The sequence below is a fragment of the Zingiber officinale genome, chromosome 11A (genome assembly GCF_018446385.1).
Source record: "Zingiber officinale cultivar Zhangliang chromosome 11A, Zo_v1.1, whole genome shotgun sequence".
Lineage (NCBI taxonomy): Eukaryota > Viridiplantae > Streptophyta > Magnoliopsida > Zingiberales > Zingiberaceae > Zingiber > Zingiber officinale.
In genome coordinates, this window is record NC_056006.1 from 97099002 (window position 1) to 97125256 (window position 26255).

At 38.1% G+C, this 26255-nt stretch overlaps 3 protein-coding genes and 1 long non-coding RNA gene across 6 annotated transcripts; 1 reads left to right on the forward strand and 3 right to left on the reverse strand.

Annotated features, from left to right (window-relative positions):
* Positions 1–5601: 5601 nt before the first annotated feature.
* Positions 5602–14051, reverse strand: LOC122031049 (long chain acyl-CoA synthetase 4-like). Of its 2 annotated transcripts, XM_042590099.1 has the most exons (19): positions 13815–14050; positions 13673–13736; positions 13509–13598; positions 11799–11855; positions 11524–11572; positions 11304–11380; positions 10820–10859; positions 10654–10748; positions 9734–9901; positions 9492–9602; positions 9327–9414; positions 8440–8506; positions 8237–8312; positions 8010–8127; positions 7409–7654; positions 7086–7225; positions 6224–6406; positions 6023–6142; positions 5602–5830 (listed from the first exon to the last, which is right to left on the reverse strand). In XM_042590099.1, the coding sequence occupies exons 1-19, from the start codon at positions 13973–13975 to the stop codon at positions 5795–5797; spliced, it is 1986 nt and encodes a 661-aa protein (XP_042446033.1). In that variant the 5' UTR covers positions 13976–14050; the 3' UTR covers positions 5602–5794. The 2 variants fall into 2 exon arrangements, with proteins under 2 accessions (XP_042446033.1, XP_042446032.1); XM_042590098.1 differs by having other exon boundaries at positions 6023–6406; positions 13815–14051.
* Positions 14052–14412: 361 nt separating this feature from the next.
* On the reverse strand, positions 14413–18342 carry LOC122031051 (probable protein ABIL1). 2 transcript variants are annotated; one of them, XM_042590102.1, is made up of 9 exons: positions 18086–18342; positions 17591–17673; positions 17107–17257; positions 16932–17034; positions 16756–16848; positions 16571–16655; positions 16420–16472; positions 16265–16332; positions 14413–14852 (listed from the first exon to the last, which is right to left on the reverse strand). In XM_042590102.1, exons 1-9 carry the CDS (start codon positions 18170–18172, stop codon positions 14694–14696), a joined length of 882 nt encoding a protein of 293 aa, XP_042446036.1. In that variant the 5' UTR covers positions 18173–18342; the 3' UTR covers positions 14413–14693. The 2 variants fall into 2 exon arrangements, with proteins under 2 accessions (XP_042446036.1, XP_042446035.1); XM_042590101.1 differs by having other exon boundaries at positions 14413–14861.
* Positions 18343–18892: 550 nt separating this feature from the next.
* Positions 18893–20412, reverse strand: LOC122031050 (protein TOO MANY MOUTHS-like). Its single transcript, XM_042590100.1, has one exon. The coding sequence runs from the start codon at positions 20343–20345 to the stop codon at positions 18942–18944; it is 1404 nt and encodes a 467-aa protein (XP_042446034.1). The 5' UTR covers positions 20346–20412; the 3' UTR covers positions 18893–18941.
* A 344-nt stretch (positions 20413–20756) lies between these two features.
* Positions 20757–26255, forward strand: LOC122032887. Its single transcript, XR_006126242.1, has 3 exons — positions 20757–21094; positions 24602–25231; positions 25386–26255. It is a non-coding gene; the product is annotated as an uncharacterized LOC122032887 (long non-coding RNA).

Below are 26255 nucleotides of genomic sequence, written 5' to 3' on the forward strand. Positions count from 1 at the left end.
TGAAGCCAGGCAGAAGAAAAGTCCTGGTGAGTGAAGCCAGGCAGAAGAAAAGTCCTGGTGAGTGAAGCCAGGCAGAAGGAAGTCCTAGTGAGTGAAGCTAGGCAGATGGAAATCCTGGTGAGTGAAGCCAGGTGAAAGTCCTAGTGAGTGAAGCTAGGCAGATGGAAATCCTGGTGAGTGAAGCCAGGTGAAAGTCCTAGTGAGTGAAGCTAGGCATGGAAATCCTGGTGAGTGAAGCCGGTGAAAGTCCTAGTGAGTAAAGCTAGGCGGATGGAAAATCCTAGTGAAGTGAAGCTAGGTGAAAGTCCGGGTGAGTGAAGCCAGGCAAGGGAAAATCCAGATGGATCAAGGATGATCGGACATCTGGTGTTGGGAAGTCCAAGTAGGTCAAAGGATTGACTGGATACTTGGCATGAAAGAAAAGTCCAAGTAGGTCAAAGGGATTGACCGGATACTTGGCACAGAGAAAAGTCCAAGTGGGTCAAAGGGATTGACCGGACACTTGGTAAGGGAGTCCTAGCAGGTCAAGGGAGTGACTAGATGCTAGGCATGACATACCAACAGGTCAAGGTTGACCGGATGTTGGTTTGGGAGGTTTAGGACTTGGTTTTGGACAAAAACCAAGTGCTGGATCGATCCGTGGATCGATCCAGGATCTGGATCGATCAGTGGATCGATCCAGACCTGTCCCAGCGAACAGAAAGCTTCTGGATCGATCCGTGGATCGATCCAGAGGTCCCAATCGATCAGTGGATCGATTGGGACGCGGCTGCTTCGCGCGATAAGCGCTGGATCGATCCGTGGATCGATCCAGGCGCGTTTCCAGAGCACAGAGGCGCTCTGGATCGATCCGTGGATCGATCCAAAGCCTCCCCGATCGATTGGGAACATTCGAATCGATCGGGATCCGACCGTTGGCGTCGTTTAAAGCCGCAGGCGAGCGTGGTCTTCGGCATCTCTTCACGGTTTCATCTCAGATCTTCGCCAGCTCCTCCACAGCACTCTCAAAGCTCGTGATCGCCAGTTCTTGAAGGTTCTTGGAAGCTCTCCGAGTCAAGAGGCGGATCAAAGGCAAGAAGAGAAGCTAGGGTTAGGGTTTTCTGCATTCATTGTAAGCTTTGTGCTTGTATTTTGTTTCCCTTTCCTTCTTCTTGTACCGAGAGTCTTGTAGGGCTTCTCCGCTCTCGGTAGTTACCGAAAAGGAGTGTTTCATAGTGGAGGGTGCGTGCGTGGTGTGGATCCTTGGATTAGTCACCTCCTTTGGAGGTGGATACCAAGTAAAATCCTAGTGTTAGCGTGGTTGTATTTGTTTCTGTATTTTCCGCTGCACATCTTTGAAGAAACAAGCAACGCCAAGCAACAACGAGCACGCGACGAGCTATTCACCCCCCCTCTAGCTACTTTTGGTCCTAACAGAAATCAACATAGTTGATGAAGAATTCACCTAGTGGGTTGACTTGAGAGCCACCTGACACATATGCAAGAATAAGGGCTTCTTTGTCCCCTCGAATGAGTCTAGTAGCTAGCGCATGAGGTATTGCCACTATGAGGTCTGGGGTTTGAATCTCGACAAAGTCGAGGTAAATGTCTCCCTTATGTGCTAGTCACTATTCCAAAGGCTAGTAGCCGCCCGTGATTTACCTCCTCCGTGTTGGGCTTGGGACGAGTTGGTGGGGGCGCTGGGGGAGAACGTATTTGCCTTTTGCCACCAAGAATAAGGGCTTCTTCAAATCTTTGAAGGAAATTGAAGATCCAAACTCCATTGTCTACATGAGAAACTTCTCAACGGTACCCATCAACGACATAGTGGAGATGGATTTAAAATTTACTTTGGGAAAAGTTATAACTTTAACCAAAGTGTTGTTTGTTTTTGGAGTTAGGAAAAATTTTGTATAATCGAGTAGTCTTTTGAACAAGTTTGAGTTCAAATTAGTTTTTGAGACTGATAAGTTTGTTCTTTCCAAGGGTGGGATGTTTGTTGGGAAGGGTTATTTTTGTAATGCATCCTTTGTTTACTTGACCGAGTCTTCAACTGTTTTATAACATTCTAAATTAGGTTATGTTCATTACAAAAGAATCTATGACGTGATTAAAGTAGATCTTTTGACTAAATATGCACAAAATGATAATATAAAATGCAACACTTATATGCTTAATAAAATAACCAGAATGTCTTTTTTCATAAATTGAAAGGAAAACTAATAAGTTTGAATTAGTGCATAATGATTTATGTGATTTGCATGCAACTCCAACTTTAAGAGGAAACAAATATTTTGTAACATTTATAGATGATTACATAGGATTGTGTTATGTTTATTTATTGCACTTTAAAGATCAAGTATTGCAAATGTTAAAATCTTATAAACAAGAAGTTGAATGTACAAGTAATATCTCTATAAAAAGTCTAAGGATTGATAGAGGTGGGGAATATTATGATAAAGATTTTTTTTTGAGTCAACTGGTATCAAACATGAGTTGACTGCACTTTATACACCACAATAATATGATGTGGCCGAAAGAAAAAATAAGGTGTTAATGGAAATGGTCAATTTCATGATAACTAATGCAAGACTTAGTCAAGGATTTTAGGATGAAGTTGTACTTACATTTTGTTATATACTGAATAGAGTACCAAATAAAAGAAGTTTGATAACCCCTTATAAACTTTGGCACAAAAGGAAGCCTAACTTCAAACACTTAAGAGTGTAGGGCTATAGAGCCATTGTGAGGCTTCCTGAACCCAAAAAGAAAAAATTAAGAGAAAGAAGTGTAGAGTACATCTTTAAATGCTATGCACAAAATAGCAAAGCATGTATGTTCATAGTAATTGAACACAACGATTCTATAGGAATCAACATGATCATAGAATCAAGAGATGCAATAATCTTTGATGGACAAATTCAGTTCCATTTCGAAGAACAAAAATAATGACTTGAGAAATGATGATGTTGTTAACTTAAATTACCAAAATGACGTCATTAAGCTAAGAAGAGCAAAATTGGTTCAGATTTTGTTACTTATCTTGTTGAAGGTACAAGAAATGAACTAAGTAACGAAATAGCTTTCTGTTTTAATACAAAAGATGATCCTAGAACATACGATGAAACTGTGAAATCACAAGATGTATTATTTTGGAAAGAGACAATCAATGGCTTGTAAATGGATTTTCAAAAAGAAATTGAAAATCGACGAAAGTGTAGACAAATACAAGGCTAGATTGATAGCCAAAGGCTATACCCAAAAAATAGGTCCTTGATTATTTTGATACATGCTCACCAGTTGCAAGGATAGCTATCATAAGGGTATTACTTGCAATTGCATCAATTAAAAAATCGGTAATCTACCAAAGGGATGTTAAAACTGTATTTTTAAATGGTGATGAGTTAGATGAAGAGATGTATATGGAACAATCCGAAGGATTTGTGGTACCTAGGCAAGAGCATAAAGTGTGTAAATGGGTGAAGTCAGGACTTAAACAACCTCCAAAGCAATGCCATCAAAAATTTGATCAAGTAATACTTGTTAGGGGATTTAAAATCAATGAATCAGATAAATGTATATATACAACAAATATTCAAATGGCAAATGTATCATAATATGTTTGCATGTGGATGACATATTAATCTTTGGTTCAGACTTAGAACGAGTCTTAGAAACTAAAAAGTTGCTATTAAGCAAGTTTGATATGAAAGATATGAAAGAAGCCGGTGTTATCCTAGGCATAAAGATCAAAAGAGAACAATGATCAATCCTACTCTTGCAATCTCATTATATCGAGAAGGTTCTCAAAAGGTTCAATCATTATGATTGTAAGTTGCCTTTAACTCCCTTGGATCCTAAAATTGACCATGTCAAAAATCAGGGTTAGACAATATTATAGTTGGAATATTCACAAGTGATAAAAAGTTTGATGTATGTTATGACTTGTACACATCCGAATATTGATTATGCAGTAGGGATGTTAAGTAGATATACAAGTAACATCAACAAATAACATTGGTTAGGTGTTACTAGAATTATGAGATATCCCAAGAACACAAGAAATTATAATATAAGCTATAAGGGAGATCCTTCAGTACTTGAATGATACTGAGATACTAGTTGGATAACAAATAAAGATGATCACTCTTCAATTTAGATATTTACTCTAGGTAGTGGAGTTGTTTCCTAGGCATCCAATAAATAAATATGCATAATTGACTCCACCATGGCAGCTGAGTTTGTAGCTTTAGCTGCAGCAAGCAGGAAGTCAAATGACTAAGAAACTTATTGTATCAGATACCGATGTGGTCAAAGCCCATCTCCTATAACTATACATTGTGATAGCACAAGTATGATTGCCAAGACTTATAGTGAGATCTATAATGGCAAGTCAAGATATATTGAAGTGAGACATAGTCATATATTATGTAAATCTAAAGAAAACTTAGCTAATCCTTTAACAAAAGGATTAACTAGAGATATAGTTAAAAAAGAACCTCCATTGAGATGGGGTTCAAGTTCATGATATAAACTTTCAACAATGGAAATCTCAATCCAACACTACCATATTGTGTAGTCTTGTATTCAATGTAATGAAAAGTATATTGGACAAAGATTGAAATACTATATCAAAGACAGTGTTTAAATTTCCACTAATAAAGTGAGACTAAACTTAATGATTCTTAACAAGTCTCAGAACATGTCATAAATGACAGGGGCATTTGAAAATTTGCCTATATGAATGTAGGATTTAATTATCTATTAAAGTTTTGGACTTAAACTATATATTCATGAAAAGATTGTAGTCTTAAACAAAATGTATGTTGTTTATAACAATTGGAAAGAAGTGAATATGTGTATGATGGTTCATGTGGTTTGTTACATAAACCTTTGGTTCAAAGCTTAGCTACCAAATAGTTTACAAACTATAAGAAACCATCACTAAGATGGTGGTTCAATCGAAAGAAATTATTATTGATGAATAAATTATCAAAATATATTATGTAATCCATGAATAAAGTATTTTTTAATTATTAGAAATGACGGAGGATTGTTGGATATTTTAAATAAATGAAAAGGTTTGAAGGAAAAGTGATAACTTTTGAAAAAGTCGCAACTTTTGAAAAAAGTAGCAACTTTTAACCATTCAATATCATGATATCATGATGTGGTTGATTATCTATAAAAGGACTAAATTGGATGGAAAAGAAAACACATTCTTGCTCTTCTTTCCTTTGTTTTCAATTGTCTTACTCAGTGTAACGTATAGACAATTAGCTTTATCTAATTCTATAGGATATTTGGTATTTATGGTGCATAATTTATAGACCAAATAAAACCTTAAAGATAATGTTTGAAACACGATTTGGAGTTCAAGATTGGTCTTATTTTTTAGCACTAACCTCATAATACACCAACAAAGAATTCCAACTTTGAACGAAATGACTTCAACAGGGTTAAAAGCCTGTTAAGCAATGAAATATTTCAGTTTGATACTGTTGGTTTTAAGGAGTTAAACAGGTAGTGTTGTCCAAATTGAATATCAAGTTATTGATAGAGTTTCAGGTAGCATGTTAATTGTATTTAATTGCGTGAAAAATTTAAGATTGAGGCTACATATTAAACAGCAAATGAATGATACATGGATATATATTTATGTGTGCAATCTTCTATAACAACTGTATTATTATAGATTTATGGCTTTGATGCAAAAAAAAGGTTTTAATATTTTTCCTGAAGAACCTTACAGAAACACCAGTGAAAGAAGAAGCACACACTAATGTTTTAAACTGCAGATTGAATATTCACTGCTTCACTTCAAGCTTTTGTATAAATCATCGATGACACTCTGAAAGCCAACAAACAAATTTTGTTATCAGTGAAAAAGAAAATGTAAAGTGGAAAATGTAGCGAGTAGTCAAAAGTCTGAATCATAAAGAACAGTAAAAAATTTTAAAATTAGTTTATACGACATGAGAAGATGTATATGTGACAGATTATATTTCTTGGTGTTCCAAGAGGTGGGAAAATTAGTTTGTACCTCGTAATACTTCAGTAGCTGTGGCCTCTTCTTTTTGTATGTTGGGGTAAGCAGGTCGCGTTCCATGTCAAATGGAACTGGATCGAGGTGAACAGCTTTAATGAACTCGAAGCCTTTCAACTGCAAGAATGTGATCTGAGTTATCACAAAATGGCATTTGAAAATTGACAGGTAAATTATCGACGAGTTCAAACAAATCACCTTCTTTTCTTTTCCAATCTTTGTAAGTTCGCCCAAAATGTACTCTTTTGCCTTTGAATTTTGACAGAGCGAGGCAAAATCTCCACTGGTACCATTCATTTGAGCCCAATGTTCAAGCGCTTGCATATTTGGGTTGACTATGGCGACAAGAGCAGACTCAAAACTATTTCCATATATCCATATCTAAAATAACTAATCCAGGTTAGCAATTGGCAGAAATTAACCATACAAAAAAAGGGTTACCAAATTAATCCAACTTTTCTATGGTTCTACATTTTTCAAATTTGTGACATAATTCTATTGCACATTTTACATTGATCCAGTCAGCATAAAGAATTGTTTGGACTGTACCGAATAATAGGATTGCAACATAGAATCGGTTATTTCAACTCAACTTCATTGTTCCTAGCAAATTTTATTTATAAGGCCAGAATCAAACAATATCAAGAAGCTCTATTCAATAAATCATTACATATGAATCAAATCTTAGTAGTGTACTAGCACAAACTAAAAAATATTGAAAGTTTCGGCAATCACAGAGATCTCAAGCATCAACATGTTGTCATTGAGTTGTAGTAATGTCTAAATCAACACTCATGGCATCAGGAAATCTTTAAGCAGCAGCAAGGTTTTGCGGCCAGGGTAAAATAACTAGCAAAAGATTTCAATAATTCACAAATTTTAACTTCCACACTAACTGAACTATGAGAATGATAATAAATCATGATTGTTACACATTTCAGGACCAAAGAATAAGAGTTCCATCTTTAAGAAGCTATTATGCTAAACTGCAGAATGGAATTAATATAGATATAATGAAAATTGTTCTTAGTATGGGGAACATAAAAAAAAAAAGACATACTGAATCAATATCATGAACAAGGCCATATATGTTCTCCAAATTTTCAACTGCAACATATTCTCCCTGTGAAAGTTTAAAAATGTTCTTCTTTCGGTCAATGATTTTCATACTTCCATCTGGCTGCCACTCACCAATGTCACCTGAAGACAAGCATTATACTTAACAATATTTTTGCATTAAACCAGTTAGTTGCTTCTAGAATGTCATTTTCAGAGACATTAAAATGCAGCAAGATATGCAGTAAAATGTCATTCCAAGCCAAGAAATAGCCTTGTTCAAAATAAACTTTTATATCGACTATAAATTATAAGGCAGAGATAAACCTGTGTGAAACCATCCGTCTAGCATAACCTCTTCCGTGAGGTCCTCTCTTTTGTGGTAGCCTGAAAATAATGTATCTCCTCTGATGCATATTTCTCCACGAGGAACTTCTGAAAGAGCATCATAATTCATCTCGGGGACAGATTCCAGCCGCACATCAACATTTGCGACTGGTGGACCCACTGTCCCAAGCATTGAAAGGTCATTAGGCAATGATACGAACGTCCCAGCACACGTCTCAGTAAGACCTAGCATTGAAAAGGAAATGATTCAGAAAGTTATGGTGAAAAAGAAGATAAAATAGCAAACATCATTAACACCAAAGTTACGAACTCAGTAACTAATATTTTCACAAGGCATACAAAAATGACACAAATGTTCAACGATTGCTCCCTATTTCAAAGATTTTACGAAATGGTAAACATGCCAAGTTATTACACTCCAAGTAGCTTCGATTTCAAACTTCATTCTTCTATACATTTTTCATTCCGCAGAGTCAAGATCTATCTATCGCTGCAGCAGTAATGGCTTTCATTTCAACAGTGAGATGTGAATTTATCTACATTATTGTTGTGATTTTTTTTTTGCATTAATCACAAATACCGTATCCTTGTAAAACATGTGCACATGTCACCACTCTTAGAAATTGTTCGACATGTGTTGCTAGAGGAGCTGCTCCAGATAGGATGAGTCGTACATTCCCACCAAGTCCATCTTTTACCTGAACAAGTTGTAAAGTCCACAACAACCGTAGTAGAAGTAACAGGATTAGGACTACTAACCAAATTCAGAAAAATACAATAGCAAAAGATTCTAATCTTTCAAATCACCTTGTTAAATACCAATCTATCACAAATTCTAGCTGCCTCGTCATGCCTACTTCCTCTTGCCATGTTATGAAGTTTGCTGCAAATATTTACTCCATGTCAATGCAAAAATCACCAGGACAAAGACAGATCATCACAAATTAGATTTACAATATACTTCCAATAGAAAATTGCTCAGTGATGGCTATGAGGAAAACATAACTTACTATTTATAAGAGAGGTTAAATAATGTTTGCTTTAGCTTTCCTCCCGTGGAAATCTTGGTCTGTAGCCCTGTTAACAAGTTGAGATATATAGGAACATTCACAATTAAAGGTTCAGAATATAGTCATTGCTTGAAATAATACTTAATTCCATGCATTTGCATGGAGAACCAATATAACTATACAAGATGGTAAAATCATTTGTCTTGCAGTGCAATTAAAGCATATAAACATTTAAAACAGTTGGCATTGTAAATAGTGTGTAGATTTAATGTTCAATCCCCACCAAGCTCTCAAGTGTTAACCCGCATACACATCATCAGCTAAAAGATACTTTGATTGGTTCAAAATAGTTAAACTAATAATTTGAATGGGTAAAATTAAACATAAACTAAATCTAACTTTAGAGACTGTGAAATCAGGAAGAAGTGAAGCAAGAGTGTGAAATTGGCCAAAATTCAGCTGGAAGCTAGGTGGAAGTAAAACATTGCTTTAGGACCATTTGGACGATTCAAAATTAAATAATCATTAACTCCAAATATAAAGTTAACTCAAGACAGATCAAACTAATCTCCAATCCATACACCACGGTACAGAATATGCAGCACCACATGTGAAGTGCACTGACAGTTGACTTGGACATATACTCTGCTACGGGCTAGTTAGCACAGGACAAAGAATGCCAATGTTAGCGTCATCATTGTACATTTCCAAGTGCATGTATTCCAACCCAAAATATTTAATGTTAAGAATAATTGAACTGCATAAATGACATTTAAAAGTAGAAAATATATCTAGAAATAACCAACCATTAAGAAATAACTTAATTTTTAAAATATTTTCATAACAACTCAAAACACACTATGCTATTGACACCCACAACAAAAAACCTGTAAAGATGCGATCAAGCACACGAGGAACAGCACAAAAGACGGTTGGCTTTAGCTCCCCAATGTCTTCGACCAACAATTTGATATCCTGAAATACGGCAATGGAAATTTAATCTAACTAAAACCTTATTTCTAGGGCATAGAATCTTGAACTGGAAGACTTACCCCACGCCAAAATCCTATTGAAGCCGCCCGATAAATGAACATCTCTTCAATCACCCGGTCAAAGATATGTGCAAGAGGAAGATATGATATATAAATATCATCTTCAGTTAACTTTAAGGATTGAAAAACGAGGGAGTGTTAGATTAATAATAACAACTAGAAATAGATAACAAAAAAAAAAGCTGATCGATAAAACTAAGGTAACAACCATAAAGTTCAATGAGAGATATAAAGCTCAGTACCTGCTCATTAACACCAAGAAGAAATCGATCTATGCCAGAGATAAGAGTAATGATGCTCTTGTTGGAGATAAGTACGCCTTTAGGATCACCGGTTGTACCACTGGTGTACATAATTGTACACACGTCATCTTTCTTCTTAGTAGGAAGATCAAATTGTTTGTCACATCCCTATATGTAGCACATAAGTAAAAGAAAGTCAAGTACTACTATGCAGGATGAAGATACTAGTAAATAACTATAAACATGATGAGAATAGAACATACACATATAGACAAGATTTTCTCAAAAATTTGATTCGCGTTAAATTAAGAGACTATGACACTATCACATAACATAGAATGAGTATTTTTCAAATTGAATGAAAAGCATTGCAAACATTTAGATGCTTCATAGTTTGTTGTTTTAAGACTAAGAATAGTCAATGGTGTTCACTAAATACATTAAATGCTAAAAAAATACAGGAAAATGCAGAAGTATATATCTAGAAGCATGTAAAAAACAGAATTATATATCCAGAAGCACAAGACAAAGAATTTTTTTTCTTTATTCAAATCCCTTTGGAACTTGATAAGACAGGTATAACATAGTGATGCCAAACTGCAGTATATAATTTCAAAGGCAGATGACCAAGTAACATGTGTTGTATAATGCAGCAGTTATGTAGAATTTATGAACCAAAAATTGTCCAAAGGGTAGTTATGATCAAGCTTTGACCACATTATGCTCCATTCACAACCTCAGAATAAGATAGTCCTTAGAATTTGTTGACAAAATATGAATGATGCATAAAATAAAGGATATGAATCTTTCACTAAATAGAAAGTATAAACCATCACAAAGCTAGTAGATTATTTCGGAATTACGTACCCATCATCTGACGATATGTAATAAACGTGAAAAATGAATTGAAATTAACCTACCAACAGTAAGAACTCATCCCACTCAAATATTGCCAAGCCAGACTTTTCAACCACTTCTCTTTGTTCAGAGGTGACTTTACCAAAGCTGACAATTGCTGTAAATAAACAATAACCAATTGGCATAGTACAAAGCTTGATCATGGAAGTAGTTAAACAATCAACTTACTCTTCAAAAATTGGGATGAAACATGAAGTGTTTTCAACACCTGAAAAATTGATCACCAGGATTTTTGTAAGTTCTAGTGGCATCACATAGTAGTTTTCATGTTAATACAACATTCAGTTTTCATGCGGTAGGTCAGTGTCCTGGCCAGAAAAAACAACTACCTAGTGTTGAAGAGATTAAATGATTGACTATGAAAATCATATTGTAAGGTGAAAAGTGAAAATAGAGAAGAACAGTTACATACAATGACTCCAAATACTAATCATACAACATTAACATAGTTTGGCATGAAACGAAGAGCAGTTACAATGCAACAATACAGTTTAGTTATGATGAAGGATAGCATTTGGAGAAAGCACTAGGAAGGTATGGGAATGCCAATGTCTAATTGAGATAATGATTATCAGGTTCATGAGTGAGAAAATTCATAAATGCGTTCATGCCAAGCAAAAAGATTTCATTAGTTAAGATGAAATTAAAATACCTCTGCAATCTTTTTTTCTTCTACAAAAGCAATCTGAACCTCCGCATGGCATAAAATGAATTCTACAGCACCAGCACCTTTGCCCAATACAAGATGATAGGGTTATTACATGCACAAATTAGAGAAACAACTAATAAAAAATGACTTTCTCAACACATGAGATCTAAAACAGTGTTGCTTTAAGAATCTTAAGTGAGATTTGTTAAGGAGTCATACTTACCAAGTGTATCATACAAAGGAACGCAATGAATCCCATGAGCATTACAAGCCTGTGATGTTGAAAAAATGACTTCCACAAAAAACAAGCTCGAAGCAACTCTTGAAATTTTCTTTCAAACAAATAAAGCCATGATTGATTCTAAAAGCTAGCCTTTTCTAGTTCAAGAAGAAAACAAAAAGATGCTTCTAGAATGATCTGAAGGCTCATGGAGTTGCATTTTAGAAGATAACTAAACTTGTAAGACAAGACTTGCTTAAATTGTGCAGCAAATTTACCTCCATACTAATAACCCACTCAGTGCAGTTAGCACCATAGATACCACAACGACCACCCTGTTAAGAAACAATGTTAAAGTTATAGAGTGAAGCCATCTTCATTCAAATATCAACATAATCATGCAAAAAGTTATAAGCATAGACAAAGTTCATTAATATCTTCTCATGAAATGCAAATTTGTCTTGTGCAAATAACGCGGGATCTAGAAAATCCTTACTTTGTGGTGTCGTACAGAAACCGTCGCAAATCATGTGCCCAACATATGAAAATGCACAAAAATAAAATGATATACAGTCGCTAGTTGAACTCATTCTCCTCATGAAACACACTCTAGTTATTTTGCAACAGTTGATGGTAACTTACCGAGATATATATATATATATATATATATATATATATATATATAACCTATGATTTGGATTGTGGTAGCCAAGCCTTGTATGTGAAAATCTGGTAAAAAGGAAGATTAGTACTTCCCTTGTTGGATGGCACAATCTCTGTTAGAGGGTCTCAAATGAAATAGCTTTGGAATGAATTGGGAATATTAGATAATACATTCTCCAAGTTGATAGGAGTTTAAAAGCTAATATTGGAAGTGAAGGAGTCGACAGTGTTCAAGCCTTGTATGTGAAAATCTGGTAAAAAGGAAGATTAGTACTTCCCTTGTTGGATGGCACAATCTCTGTTAGAGAGTCTCAAATGAAATAGCTTTGGAATGAATTGGGAATATTAGATAATACATTCTCCAAGTTGATAGGAGTTTGAAAGTTAATATTGGAAGTGAAGGAGTCGACAGTGTTTTTCATGAGAGGAAAATTATTGGTAGTGTAAAAAATGAGATCTCAGCTCAGGGTGGTTGGTAATTTTTTTTAACAACCATTTGATTGATCTCTTTCATTTACATGCAATTCCATCTAAGATCAAAAAAGAAACAGACTAGAGGTTGTCTCTTTTGAAGAATAATAAATTAAAAAGATGGGCATATTGGAAAGACAAGGTAAACAGAGAGGAGATACGAGAAAGAATTGTTCCTTGAGTTGTTTCCTTGAATGGATGCATTCTTAAGGATGCATAATTTTTTGCACTTTTAAATTTCTACCCGGATTTGGGCCAGACAAGTTACTGAGAATGGGTGGTTAAATTTGCCCTTTCAAATACTAATCTCCCTCTTTATTCATCCAATAAATAATGGAAAAAATGATCCCACCATTCACTTATCCCTAGCTTCTAGTTCATCTTTCAATTTATCCATTCAATGAAACTGACCTAAAGTTCTAAACCCTAAAGTTAAGGCATATAAGGATCGAGTCTCAGCTTCGGCGAATTAACGGATGAATTTCCTTTAATGGGCGGATTAGTCTGCGTAAGCTGGATACCTGGAGGCAACTAAAAAAAAAATACTTACTTTCAAATCAACAGTGAATTGTGACAATCTCAGATACTTGCGTTTCTGAAATGTGAAGGGTGGCAGTTGCCAAAACACTGCAGATTACCAGACAAGTAACGACAACATGAAAGTGTGAGACGGCCATCAGCAAGAATCTAAAATGGTCTAAAGCGTATCAATCACAAACAACGAATGCAAGGAATCAGTTTGTATTTTTTATAAGATATGCAGCAGTTGCCACTAAGTCCCTTCATTTGGGAATATCACTCGCTATTCACTTTACGAGAACAAAGACTAACTGTGACAATCTCATAGCTCTTACCTGCTCGATCCCGCAACTCCTTAGGGAAGCCCCGAGTTTAATCACAGTGTCGTACACTTCCTTATAAGTCATCCAGACATATTTACCGGCCTGAAAACGAATTTGAGGAAAAGAATAATGATAGGTCAAAAGAAATAACAGACTGCAAATAACCAGCATCCAACCTTTCCATCCACGACTTCTCGACGGCCAAGCATGTTCCTCCCAGGAAATTTCTCAGCAGACAAACTAAATTAAATCGAGGTTTAACAACGTTCTTTTTTGGAAATAAGACAGCAAACGAATCTGATATCAAGGGCATCGCACCGGAAGATGTCCCAGCAGGAGTCTATACCAGGGACGGGCGGAGGGAAGCCGTCCTTAGCAAAGGCGCTGCGGTAAACTGGTCCGACGGAGGGCCGGCCGTCGATGGCCTCCTGCCCCTTCTCCACCTCTACCAGGTGCTTCATCTCGCGGCTGCTGCCCATTGGTCGCCTCGCTTTTCCGCCCTTTCCGATCTCGATTCACAACGATCGAAGAAATTCAGATCTGGGGTGGAGATGGAGATGACCGTTTGGTAGGTGATGAAAATAGAAAGATGCCGTTACGTGACCTTGCGGGATCATCCAGGTCGGTACCCGCCGCGTGATTGGAAGAACGCGATCAGCATGGTGGACCCTGCTCACCATTCCCACCGATCCAGGGATCGGGCGAGCTTCCGCACGTGAGATAGCACGTGAGATCACCTGAATATGGGCCATCCCTGAATCGAACGGGCCTAGCTCATAGCGGGCCTTGAAATTGCCCATCTTGGAAGCTGAGCTGGAATTTGGGATGAGAATATGCTGAAAATGCATATATTAGGAAAAAAAACAAAATATCAAATACACAAGGGAAGCGTGCAAAGAACTGTCACAAATAATGGTGAACCACACAGAACCCCCAAAAAATCCTCATACCAAACAACATATCATCTGTTTCGTTCTCATACAAACAGGTGAGAATTTTTCTGAACAAACCATGTTGAGCAGGACCGACTCTCTCAAACAATACAGACTGACAAATGAGGAAGCAATTGCAGAGATTCCCACTGACAGACAGATACACTCGTCAGTAAACCAACAAACTAGATGCTCACTCGCTCCAGGACACAGCTGTCTGCGCCAACCATGGAAATGGGGGAACTACGTATCAGTAACTGCCACATTAGGAGACTGGAACTCTTTTGGGCTTGAAGTTCTTGTTTCTAGGAAACAATGCTGAAATTATGTTCTTGCTGCGAGGAGGAGGCTGGCTGATCTCGCCCCGTACAGACTTGTCGAATGACTTGAATTCTGATAGAGATTTTTTAGCCTCCATTTCGTCCTGCTTCCACTAAGAAGACATTGTCAATAAGACCAGAAAGTTTGGCTATTATGTGAGTATGTTAGTCATTACCAAAATATCAGTCATATTAAGTTCCGATCGAAACACTAATGTAGATGCTAAAACATCACTTCTATAATTACATTAACACAGGTTAAAAACATCTCATTTTTATAAGTTCAGTGCATGAGTAATCGATCTTCCAAGAGACATCAAAGGACATGAAAAGATTAATCAGAAGAGGAAGAAAAATGCGAGATAAAAAAACTTGTGTTTACTTTTGAATAAATTTATCCAAGTAGTGGACATGAAAATATCTTTCTGTATATGTGGGGCAACCCCAAAGATTCAAAAGAACATATTGGTATGACAGATGCTGCCAAGAAAGATAATACATATATTCTTCAACCAATCAGTGTCTCATTTTAGGTCTCATTGGAATGATTTCTTTTTTTTTTTTAGGATAGCCATGATGCTCAAAAAGTTGATACATATTGCAAAAGATTGATATTCATATACTCTATCAAGTGCTACAAGTAGGATTTAATTTCTATTTGGTGGGTTAACACTTGAATCAATCAGACCCCACCTATTGGGATAAAGCATGATTGTTGTTATTGTGTTGGGTTAACACTTGATTAAGAACACACACAATAATTGCCATTAAGGAACTAAACCCCAATTAAGTAATCTAATGTTTAAGAGATAGAGAGAGAGAGGGGGGGGGGGGGGGTTATAATGTTGGATGTGGATTTAACGTGTAGATCCGTTAACCCGGTTCATTAATATTAATGGATTGTTAATGATGTATGAACTTTATGTGCACGGTTCCTATAGGATGAGTCAAGGGAAGAAGTCTCCTGATTTGGCATCTTGAATCTTGGATTCAATTGAGCTTCTTCATCTTCTTCCTCTCTTCCCCATTGAAAAGGACTACGGATTGTCATCCATTCCCTAGAAGACCATTCCACACTTGTAGGATCTCCGACAAGTAAGAGATACAATGGCATTAGCTATGAACTCAGGTCACATTTGGTTTGTCATTGTATCAATTTCAGTTTTGTTTTACCTTAAAGCTTGATGATAGCTGGATTCTATTGTAGATACATCATATGATTTGTTTTTCAATGTATCACTATTCTTTTCACTACATTTTATGAAAACAATTCCAGAATAAAAATCAAAATGCATGATAAAAAATGTTTGCCAAAAAATGAAATTAAACTACATTGTGCAGATTTTTGCTTAGTGAATCATGAATGTTGCCTTAATTTGAATGAATGGAGGATTGATCATTTATGATTATTAACATTTTGAACAGTCAAGTTTTTGCGCTATAACAAAAATTCAAGTTAATGAAGAAGGAGATTCTTTGGATATGCAGACTTATGCATCATCAAGAAAATTCTCACCTCCACACTAGTACCATTTCCCTTGGCAGCCTGAAGATGACTTGATAAGGACATTGGCGCCCCATGCTCTATTTACAATTGAATGGACTTCAGTAAAATGAGTGAGAATATCAAAAGAGAGAACAAGAATGAGAAGCCATTGAAAGGCAAGATACCTGAAGGAGGGAGAGAATTCATAGTCACATTTCGATCTCTAGAATCTTCAACCCTGTCAGAAGGCAAGAGATAAAGAATTATCCATAGAAAAAAAAAATACAAAGTTAAAATTGTGTGAATTAGCATTCAGTGAAGAAATCCAGGGACTACAAAAGTGATGTCCATGACTCTTTGCTCGGTGCAGGGCTGTTATCCGAGGCAAGGTGCCAAGATAAAGTTTTGGGTGCAAGAGTTCCTTATTGGCCAACCAAAAAAAAAAAAGCTTGAGATTCAGCAAAAAACTGTTATAAGAACAAGACCAACATCAACATACATAGATGAAAAAAACTACACACCATAAGATTGAGGAAGAGGCATTGATTGAACATGACTTGACCTGTTATCCTTTGGTAAGTTTGAAATGTTCTCTAGACGTTTGTGGATGGGACCTAACTTAGCAATTAAAATGAAAGAATTATATATATTGTTTAAACAATTTCAGAAAATAGCAAATTTTAATTTAAAATCATACTCGGAAGTATGTAATGTTTTTTATGCCTCGGTGTCGTTCTTGAAGACAGTTGCTGCTGCCTAAGACCTTCTTTATCGGCGAAAGTTTGGCAGGTAAGTATTTGCTGAAAATTATTTTAAAAAAAAGTCTTAGTGAAATACCAAATAAATTCTGCTCCATTTTGTCGCACATTAACCTGAGATAGGCATGAAATCTTCAGCTCTACAGTTGAGATGTCAGATGATTGCTGCTCAGAAATCTCTGTCAATTTGTAAGTAACTGTACCAAGATGATCAACAGCATTTACAAGGGCACGGACAGCATACTCTTTCAGATGATCCAATACCCTGAAAGCACGAGATCACAGATCAGGTAAGCAAACAGCCAAAAATAGTTGATAATCGGTTGCCCAATATTAGATTTCCTGAAAGCCAAGAAATATCCACCATATACTTCACACAGACAACTTCAAAACAGCTATACTTTACCATCTAAAATATTACATTAGTACAACTTGACAAGACCTTATGAGCTTTCTAGATGGTTCAAAAGTGCTAAAGGGGAAAAGGATGTAGATTGCTTATAAATGTATTCAAGACAATATTTGTAACAAACTGAAAGAAAGATAAATAGACAAAAGAAAAACAGTCAAACAACAATTACAAGAAGAGAAAACTTACATTTGTTTCTGTTCACTGTGAAGATAAGCTTTTTCGCAGTAGTCCGCAGCAGAATAAAGCTGAGGCCTCAAATTTTTGAGTTCCTAAGCATGATCAAAGAAAGTATATCGAGAAGTGTTTCAGACCATATTATACCAATATAACAGCAAAAATTGTTAATACAGCCGAAAAATGACTTGCGGCGGTTGTTTCCCACTCTATTGCGTAGTAAGAAAATTATCGTGAGAATCAAGTAACCTAAAGCGATAGAACAGCGACAAATTAGAATCGCCAGCAGGCCCAATTACAGCAAGCAGGAAAAAATAACTGGAACAAAGAAGCAAATATCCAGCAAGTAATACAAGAAAAGGGGGGAAATATATAATCTTTGGGTAAACGATATCATGAGCCATAAACGAAACTACGAAGGAGAGAAATCAGCGTCGAAGAAATCATAAAGAAGGGATGAATATCAGATCAGGAGCCCATCGGATTAGGAGGAGAATCAGGGCTCACCTGCAACGCTTGGACGAAGCTCTTGCTCCGCTCCAAAGAGACCTCATCGAAGGTCATGGCCGGTCTCTCGGGCCCAAGTTGCTGCATCCTTCCTCCCCTCACTCAGCCTCCGTGATCCGGCGCCAAACCGACGAAGCAAGAAAGACTCGAACGGTTCCGAAGTGAAGATGCGATTTTTGTTTCGATTCTGAAGAAGGAAGAAAGGGAGAGAGAGGATACGACAGAGACGATTCGGTACCGGGAAGCGCACTTTTTGGTTTCGGATTTTATTTTTTATTTCATTCTATTTTTTTTTTTGCTTTCTATTTAAATAATGCGACGGGTGATGAAGCACTCATTTCCCCGCGCGTGGACCCGATGCGAATGTGGTCAGGTCTTTAGTCCGTCACATGACGCACATGGCGTTTGGATTATAAGATTGATCGGATTAATTGGATCGGGCGCTTGTGCAGTGATGCAGTCGACGTAGATGACTCAACTCAAAACGGTAGATATTTTTCTTTTTTAAAAAATATATAATAATAATAATAAATTAATTAATTAATAAATTAATGATGGATCCAGTGAATACAATCTTGCTTGAGCTTTGCATTTGCTTTCCTTCAAAGAAAACAAATTTCTTTTATTAAATCAAATCTAATGTTTAATAACTATTGATTATGTTTTGAGTTATGGTGCAGTGATATGATATTCAAATTATTATTTAGATATTTATGATTATATTCGTTATAAATACTTCTTGATTTATTCTAATGATAAATAAAAAATTTACATCAAATCGAATCGGTCACTTAGACTCAATGATTGTTACCTTGCGTTCTATTGAAGAAGTCATATTTACATACAGAGGCTGAAGCTATAAAAAGACGGTTACCAAGAACAGCAACTCAGCGACCGCAACGAGCCGCTCAAGGGTCCCTCCTAATCCAGGGACCGAGTCCGACGAGCTCGAACCGGAGGCCGAGGGAGGAGTGCGGTTCACCCTCGCCGTGTCCGCCGCCGCCGCCGCATAATGCTTCGTCGCGTGCCTCCCTTCTTCCCCCTCCGCCGACTTCACTTGGCAGTACTTGACGCCCGACATCGACTCCATCCCCTCGTATCTCCCATTGCTCAGATCATAGCACAGCCCCGAGTTGTTGTGAACCATCAGCTTCCGGCCCATCTTCCACACAAGTTCCCGCCCGATGGGGATCGGTCCGGCGAGCATGTTGTCGTTCACTCTCAGCTCGCTCAGCTTCTCCAGCTTCATCAGGTTTCTGGGCAATGAGCCGTTGAACTTATTGCCGTCGAGATATAGAATCCGAAGCTTTTCTAGTTCTCCAATCGATTCGGGTAAGGGTCCTCGCAGGCCCATGTTGGATAGCACCAGAGTGTTCAGCTCCGTCATGCCCTTGAATGCCTTCTCTGGTATGGTGGCCGAGCTCATGGGGTTGCTGTTGAGGAGCAGAGTGGTCAGTGAGTTAGGGAAAGAACAGGGGAATGGACCGGAGAGTCGATTGTGGCTCAAATCCAGTAGAATTAGGTCCGTTAGCTCCCCGAGGGATGGCGGAATTGGGCCGGCGAGAAGATTCCGACTGAGATCGATTTTGACCAAGGAATTGCACTGGGAAATCGAGCTTGGGATCCGTCCCTGGAGGTGGTTGTGGCTGACATCCATGACGGTCAACTCCGGGAAGCTGAAATCCGGCAGCGGACCGTTGAGTTGGTTATAACTGAGGTCGAGTAATCGGAGCCGCGTCAGCCGGCAAAGCGAAGTGGGAACGGAATTACTCAGCCCGTTGCCGTGGAGGTCGAGCACGCGTAGCCCAGTGAGGTTCCCGAGCTCCTCCGGGATGCCGCCGGCGAGCTCGTTGTCTCGGACGACGAGAGAGCGAAGCATAGGGCCGAGCCGACCGAGGAATTCCGGGAGTCGGGTGTTGCCGCCGGCGAAGCAACGGTAGAAGAATAGGGAGCGGAGATGGGGGAGCGCGAGGAGCGCCGGGGAGAAGCCGGCGCGCGCGAGGTCGCAGGTGGGGAAGGCTGTGTCGGCGGAGAGGGAGCCGAAGGCGAGGGAGACGACGTGGTAGACATCCTCGGTGTCCGGCATGCACTCGATGCCGTGCCAGCGGCCGCGGCACACGTCGGGGATGGACGTGGCCCACCCGTTGCCGGTGGCCTCCATGATGGCGTACACCGCGCGCTGCTCGTCGGGGTCGGTCCGGGCGCGGTCGGAGAAGCCAGTTTGCGGGGCATCGACGAGAGCGGAGGAGGAGTCCGGCATGACCACGGTGTACTCCGACGAGTACAGGGGAACAAACGTTAGTATGAGAAGGCACAAGAAGGTTGCGATGGCGGCCATTTTGGATGGGAATTTGGAGGGAAGGGAGGTTTTTTATACGCGGAGCGAGTGCGTGGGGCAGAGGAAGGGCAATAAGTGAGATCACGGGTAGGGAAAGGGAAGGGAGGAATCAAAGAAGCTGCATTGAATGGGTTTCACGGGAATGTCGCCGGAGCATTCAGCTCTCCTCCCCAAATTCGATTAAGGGCTAAGATTGAAACAAACCAAGCGTCGGGCCCGACCCAATTAGATATCTGTCCTGTTATCCTAAGATCTCCGCGTCCGGCCCGGCCCATGATTCCTCCTTAAATTAATCACGTGCCCGGTGGGTCCTTCTCCAACCTCTCCCGTCGCTTCTGCTACAATCTTCACCTCCGAAGTCTCCGCCTCGCCGATTGCTTCCGCTCGTCGTGTTCAACGAATACCCTCCTTATCAAGGGATGCCTCAAGCACGGGAAGCCTACGGTTCGTCGGCGGCTGAGATGGCGGTGCTAACATCTTGTGCGGCGTGAGCCCGACGGGCGCACGTTTCACTTCGTTGTCACAGCGTGCACCCATTTGTAGAGACGGGGCTCATCTGTATGCCCTAAAGTGGAACTCCGTGGTATTGCAGCCGCACGCAAGGTCTTAGCCATGGGATTTCCCTAATGAACTCCGTGGTATCAAACTTGCTCTCATCGGTTGCTCTAAAGGTATGGATTTTTTTTTAAAAAAAAACAGGATGGAGATTTAGAATGCTATCTTGAGTGGTATGATTGGTGTTCCAAGACAACCAGTCACGTGAAGCTCTCAATTTGTTCAATTGGATAGCCATGAGACGATATAATCCTTCTCAATCTATTTTCGCTAATGTGATTCTTGCTTGTGCAAATTTCGGTTATTGAGAGGATGGTAAATTTCACAGATGAGAAGCATTCTTCACTGGGCATTCTTATCAGAGTTGAGAAAATGAGATACTTTATTTACTTCAGATTTAAATTAGTGAAACCTGTACTGAGATTAATACCATCAATAAAGTTTTGAGTCTCGCGTTTGAAAATTTATAATTTTCATTTGGCTCTCTGCTGTGTCCTGCATTCCCTTCCTAAAGATAATAATGGACATTCATGCTCAGGCTATCAAAATACGCTCTGAATTAAGATGGTTCCAACTCTGTTATGGATGCATATACAAGCGTGGAATTATGACCGCATCAAGTAAAATATTAAATGGAAAATATGTATACTGAGCTGCAAGGTTGTCTGATGCATACAATTTAGTCAAAAATATGATTCAAGGATCTGAGAATCATACTATTGAAGGGGTGCCCGTGCCTTGCTCAGTGCTTTCAGATTGTATTTTGATCATCCTAGTGCAGTAGCAGCTGCCAAGCATCTCTTCCAGCTAGAACCAAAATTGTAGCAAATTACAAGATGCTTGCAGTTACTTTTACATCAGGGAGAAGAACTGATGTTAATGATGTTTCATAATACCGTGTCAAATGGTTTGTGAAAGATTCCTTGTTTGAGTTGCTCTAGATGTTGGAAGTTGACAGTTTTCCTTGTCATGGTTTGACTCAAGAATGGAGTTAGACATACATCCTCGCTATTTGACTAGACCATACCAGAAGTAAAGCTGATGGCATGCTAAGCAAACAAACAATCTTAATTTATTTCTTCCTCTTGCTCATAGATTCTATCCAGAGTGAAATAATTTACACCAACTAGTGTGTATAAAGAATTAAATAGGCAAAACAGAGACATGCTATTGAAGTGAGAAGGATTGCCAGTAATGTATGGTTTTGTTTGACCATTTAATTTATCTTTTTTTATCTTTCAAGTGGAATGGGATATTATGTTGCAATTACACCCCATTTTACTCAGAGAAGCTGTCTGCATTGGCTTCAAATGAAAAGTATTGTTGGATCAGTCTTTTCTTGGAGACTTGGATTCCGGTTTACTACATGATTCTTTACACGGAAATAAATTGAGGTGGTTAGTGTTGATTTTTAACTAATATCAAGAAAGGCACTAAAAGATTAAGTACATCTATGATCTACAATGATTTCTAATTGAAGTAAGCCAGTAAGGTTTATTACGTTCACCCAGAGAATGCTCATTGCGAATTATTAATTGGGAAAAAAGACACCTCATGGTCAATTTTGAGTAAAATTTGAATTTGATTTTTTTTCTTTGTTTGTGCCAACCACTACACGATCATATAGTGCTGTCTGTCAGATGAATGATTGTTAATCCTTGCCTTTTGGATAATCATCTGGGCCATTCATTGATTACTATTCTATATTAAATGTTGAATTGGAATTGGGTTTGCCAGATCTAGATTATCCCTTATCCTTTCCAAATGGAGAGTTGATTCAAACATTAGTTCTTTGGCATACTTATGTTAACATTCAGACTATTCCTGCTTGTTTGGTGGACTTAAAGATCAAAGAACTGTTTAGTGTTTATGGGTAAGGAACTTGATACTGATTCCGCTATGCATTGATGACATGTAATTTTATAAGCAGGACTACATCAACACGGGTAGAAAGTAAATGTGAATTGTGGCCATTTGTTTGACCCTTTGATTTAGCTATTTTTAGCTTTCAAGTGGAATGGGATATTATATTTCAATTACACCCCATTTTACTCAAAAGAAGTTGTCTGCATTGGCTTCGAATGAAAAGTATTGTTGGATCAGTATTTTCTTGGAGACTTGGATTCCAGTTTAATATATGCTTCTTTACATGGAAAAAAATTGAGGCGGTTAGTGTTGATTTTTAACTAATATCAAGAAAGGCACCAAAAGATTAAGTACATCTATGATCTACAATGATTTCTAATCGAAGTCAGGTTTATTAGGTTTACCCAGAGAATACTCATTGCAAATTATTTATTGGGAGAAAGAAACCTCATGGTCAATTTTGAGTAAAATTTGAATTCGATGTTTTTTTTTGTCTGTGCCAACCACTACATGATCATACAGTACTGTTTCACATGAATGACTGTTAATCCTTGCCTTTTGGATAATCATCTGGGCCATCCATTGATGACTATTCTATATTCAATGTTGAATTGGAATTGGGTTCTCTAGATCTAGATTACACTTATCCTTTCAAATGATGAGTTGATTCAAACATAATTGTTTCAGCGTACTTAAATGTTGGCATTCAGACTATTCCTGCTAGTTTTGGTGGTCTTTCTAATCGAAGAACTGTTTACTGTTTATGGGTAGGGAACTTCACGGGTAGAAAGTAAATGTGGATTGTGTCCATTTTTTTGTCATTATCTAACTGCCAACTGATTGGGGTCAGTTTCATGAATCTTATCCCTTTAGTGGCCTTGTGTGACATATGAAACTAAAAGTGCTTGACTGATATTTGTTGCAATATTCTCAGATCATACTACTTTTAGTTCCATGTATACAGAATACTTTGATCAATTAAATAGAGATGAATATATTTTCTCATGCCTGTTTATCTAAGATTGATATTAATGCAATTTTGGAAATGGAAGAGATTGAAGCAGTAACTGGCGCGAATGCTCCAGAAGTGGCATTCTTTTCTGTTGGTCGCCATGCATGATTGTTTTTTTACAGCCGTTACTTGGATTGAGACCTAATAATGAGAATGGAAAGATGATAGTTCCCAGTGTTAAAAATTTCAGGAGGTGGCTCCAAAACATTTTAGAGTTCCTACTCTGAATTAGCTATATACTTGTGTCTCTGTGCAAGACCATGAGTTCAGATAAATAGCAGATTTACTGTATAGTAATTGAGATTGTCCATTGATTATTGATCACTAAAAATGAATGTGTGTGGTAGGGTTGGAATTGTTGATTGAGGAAACTGTAAAGGATGCTGTTGCTGATGATGGCAGTATCTAATGTAAATTGGAGATTACACAGAAGGGCCTATTCGAATTGTCTGGCAAGGAGGATCTATATATACTCAGTTTGTGGCAGTTACCTCAATTCTTCAGCATTTGGGGATTTACTAGAGTTCTCTTTTGCGCTATACTTTCCTTTTCTTCTGGTGTTTTATTTCTTAGTTTAAGTGAGAAGTGATTTTCGTTGGCTTTTACTTTAGCACATGCTTTAAATTTGGTAAATTGCCGAATGTCGGCAGGCCCTATGTGCTTCTTCATCCACCTTTACTTCCTGTGTGCAAATCCAATTGTGCAAATTTCTGATTTTTGTTTCTGTTCATCCTCATGCGTGTAGATCCTTGGTTAATTTATCTGGCCAATTGCACAATCGCCTGATTAATGGATTTCTGTACTTGTGGGTCCACCATCTGAAAATAGATCTCGGCCTACCTAACCAACTTCAGGATTGCACATTGAAATGGTCCGATTACTCCGATAGCTCAAGCTTGAATCAGACTGGTGATCCTGACCTTTGCCTGGCTTCCCAGTGACAAACAGCACATTGTGGGACCTTCATTTTTAGGTTTGCAGAGGGTATTCATTTTTCTACGAAGCAGCAGTAGCAGCAGCTTTTGATTAGATTTTTAAAGTCAGGAACGGTTGCTCGGAATTATGCAGGAGTAACTTTCAATATCCAATCATGCCACCTTTTGAATTGTATCTGCTGTTGAATTCCAATAACAGGACAGCACTAATCCTTACTGTAGACCCACCAGAAGATTGTATGCTCTGTAAAGGCCAAGAATTTTGATTGAAAAAAGGTCGAGAATAGCAAATGTATCTTGCAAGTGTCAACATGTGTGGCTCACCTTAAATTAAGGAATCTGCTTCTACTTCATCAGCATGATATCCAGAGACTAAGGCTTGGGCAAGTTGTTACAAGGATCTCTGGATTATCACTTTCTCGGATAGCAACGAGTAAGATGTAAGTTTTTTTTTTTTTATTTTGGATTTAATTTTGCTGTTTGTTATTTGGGCATTTCATGTGCCCTTGACCATGATTTGACAAGTTCTTCCAGCACTTCACTGTCCATTCCACCATGCTCGGTTAACTTGTGCTTCTTTGTTACATTTTGCAGTTGATGGAACAGAAAAAGAATGGCTGTCTCATAAGAACCAGAGATGTTTATTAGAAAACAAATACCTCTGGTCGACAAGTTACAAAACATGTGTTGGACAATGTACAAGTTATGAGAATTTGAATAGAAAGGCTCTGACTTTGGACAAACCGGACACTCTTGGTTAGAATGAAGTTCGACATGATGATCTAATAATGGGTTGACCATTGGGTAAATGCGCACACTGGTATCAGCTCTAAACTTGATTTCTTGCCAACGATCAACTACTGGTCATATTTCAGAGGTTCTTGATTTATTGAAAAAAAATATATGGAGAATTTTGTTGACACACGGTTCTTTACAGCCAAATTAACCTTGGAGCAGGTGGCTGCTATATTTGCCAGTTTCAGACAAAGGAAAAAATATTTGCCAGTGCCTGCACCTAATAATACTCTGTTTTAAAAAAGTGAGGTGAAACCTAACATTTGTCACCATGATGTCTCAACCAAATTATTGTCTCTTATGAAATAAATTTGGTGGTTGTAAGAATTTAGCTTAGCAGAGCAGACAAGATGGGTCGACCATCAACGTTATTGCTTCCTACCAATTTGGATGCATACGGAAACAAATCATATGAGCTCTTCAGACAGTCGAAGTGTCCCCAGCAATTTGGTAGAGTTAGAAAAGGACCATTTTTTCTGCTCCTGCAACACTTGTTCTTGCATTAGATTTCACTTCAGCTGCCACCGTATAGTATCACTGTCATAGTCCTAAAATTTGAGGGTAGTGTGATGATATAACATCTGCACCTGCCTCCGTCATATCATATCAAATCAATTATATTGTCATATTTTTCATGTTGTTATAGTAACATAAAGTAACTTTGATGAA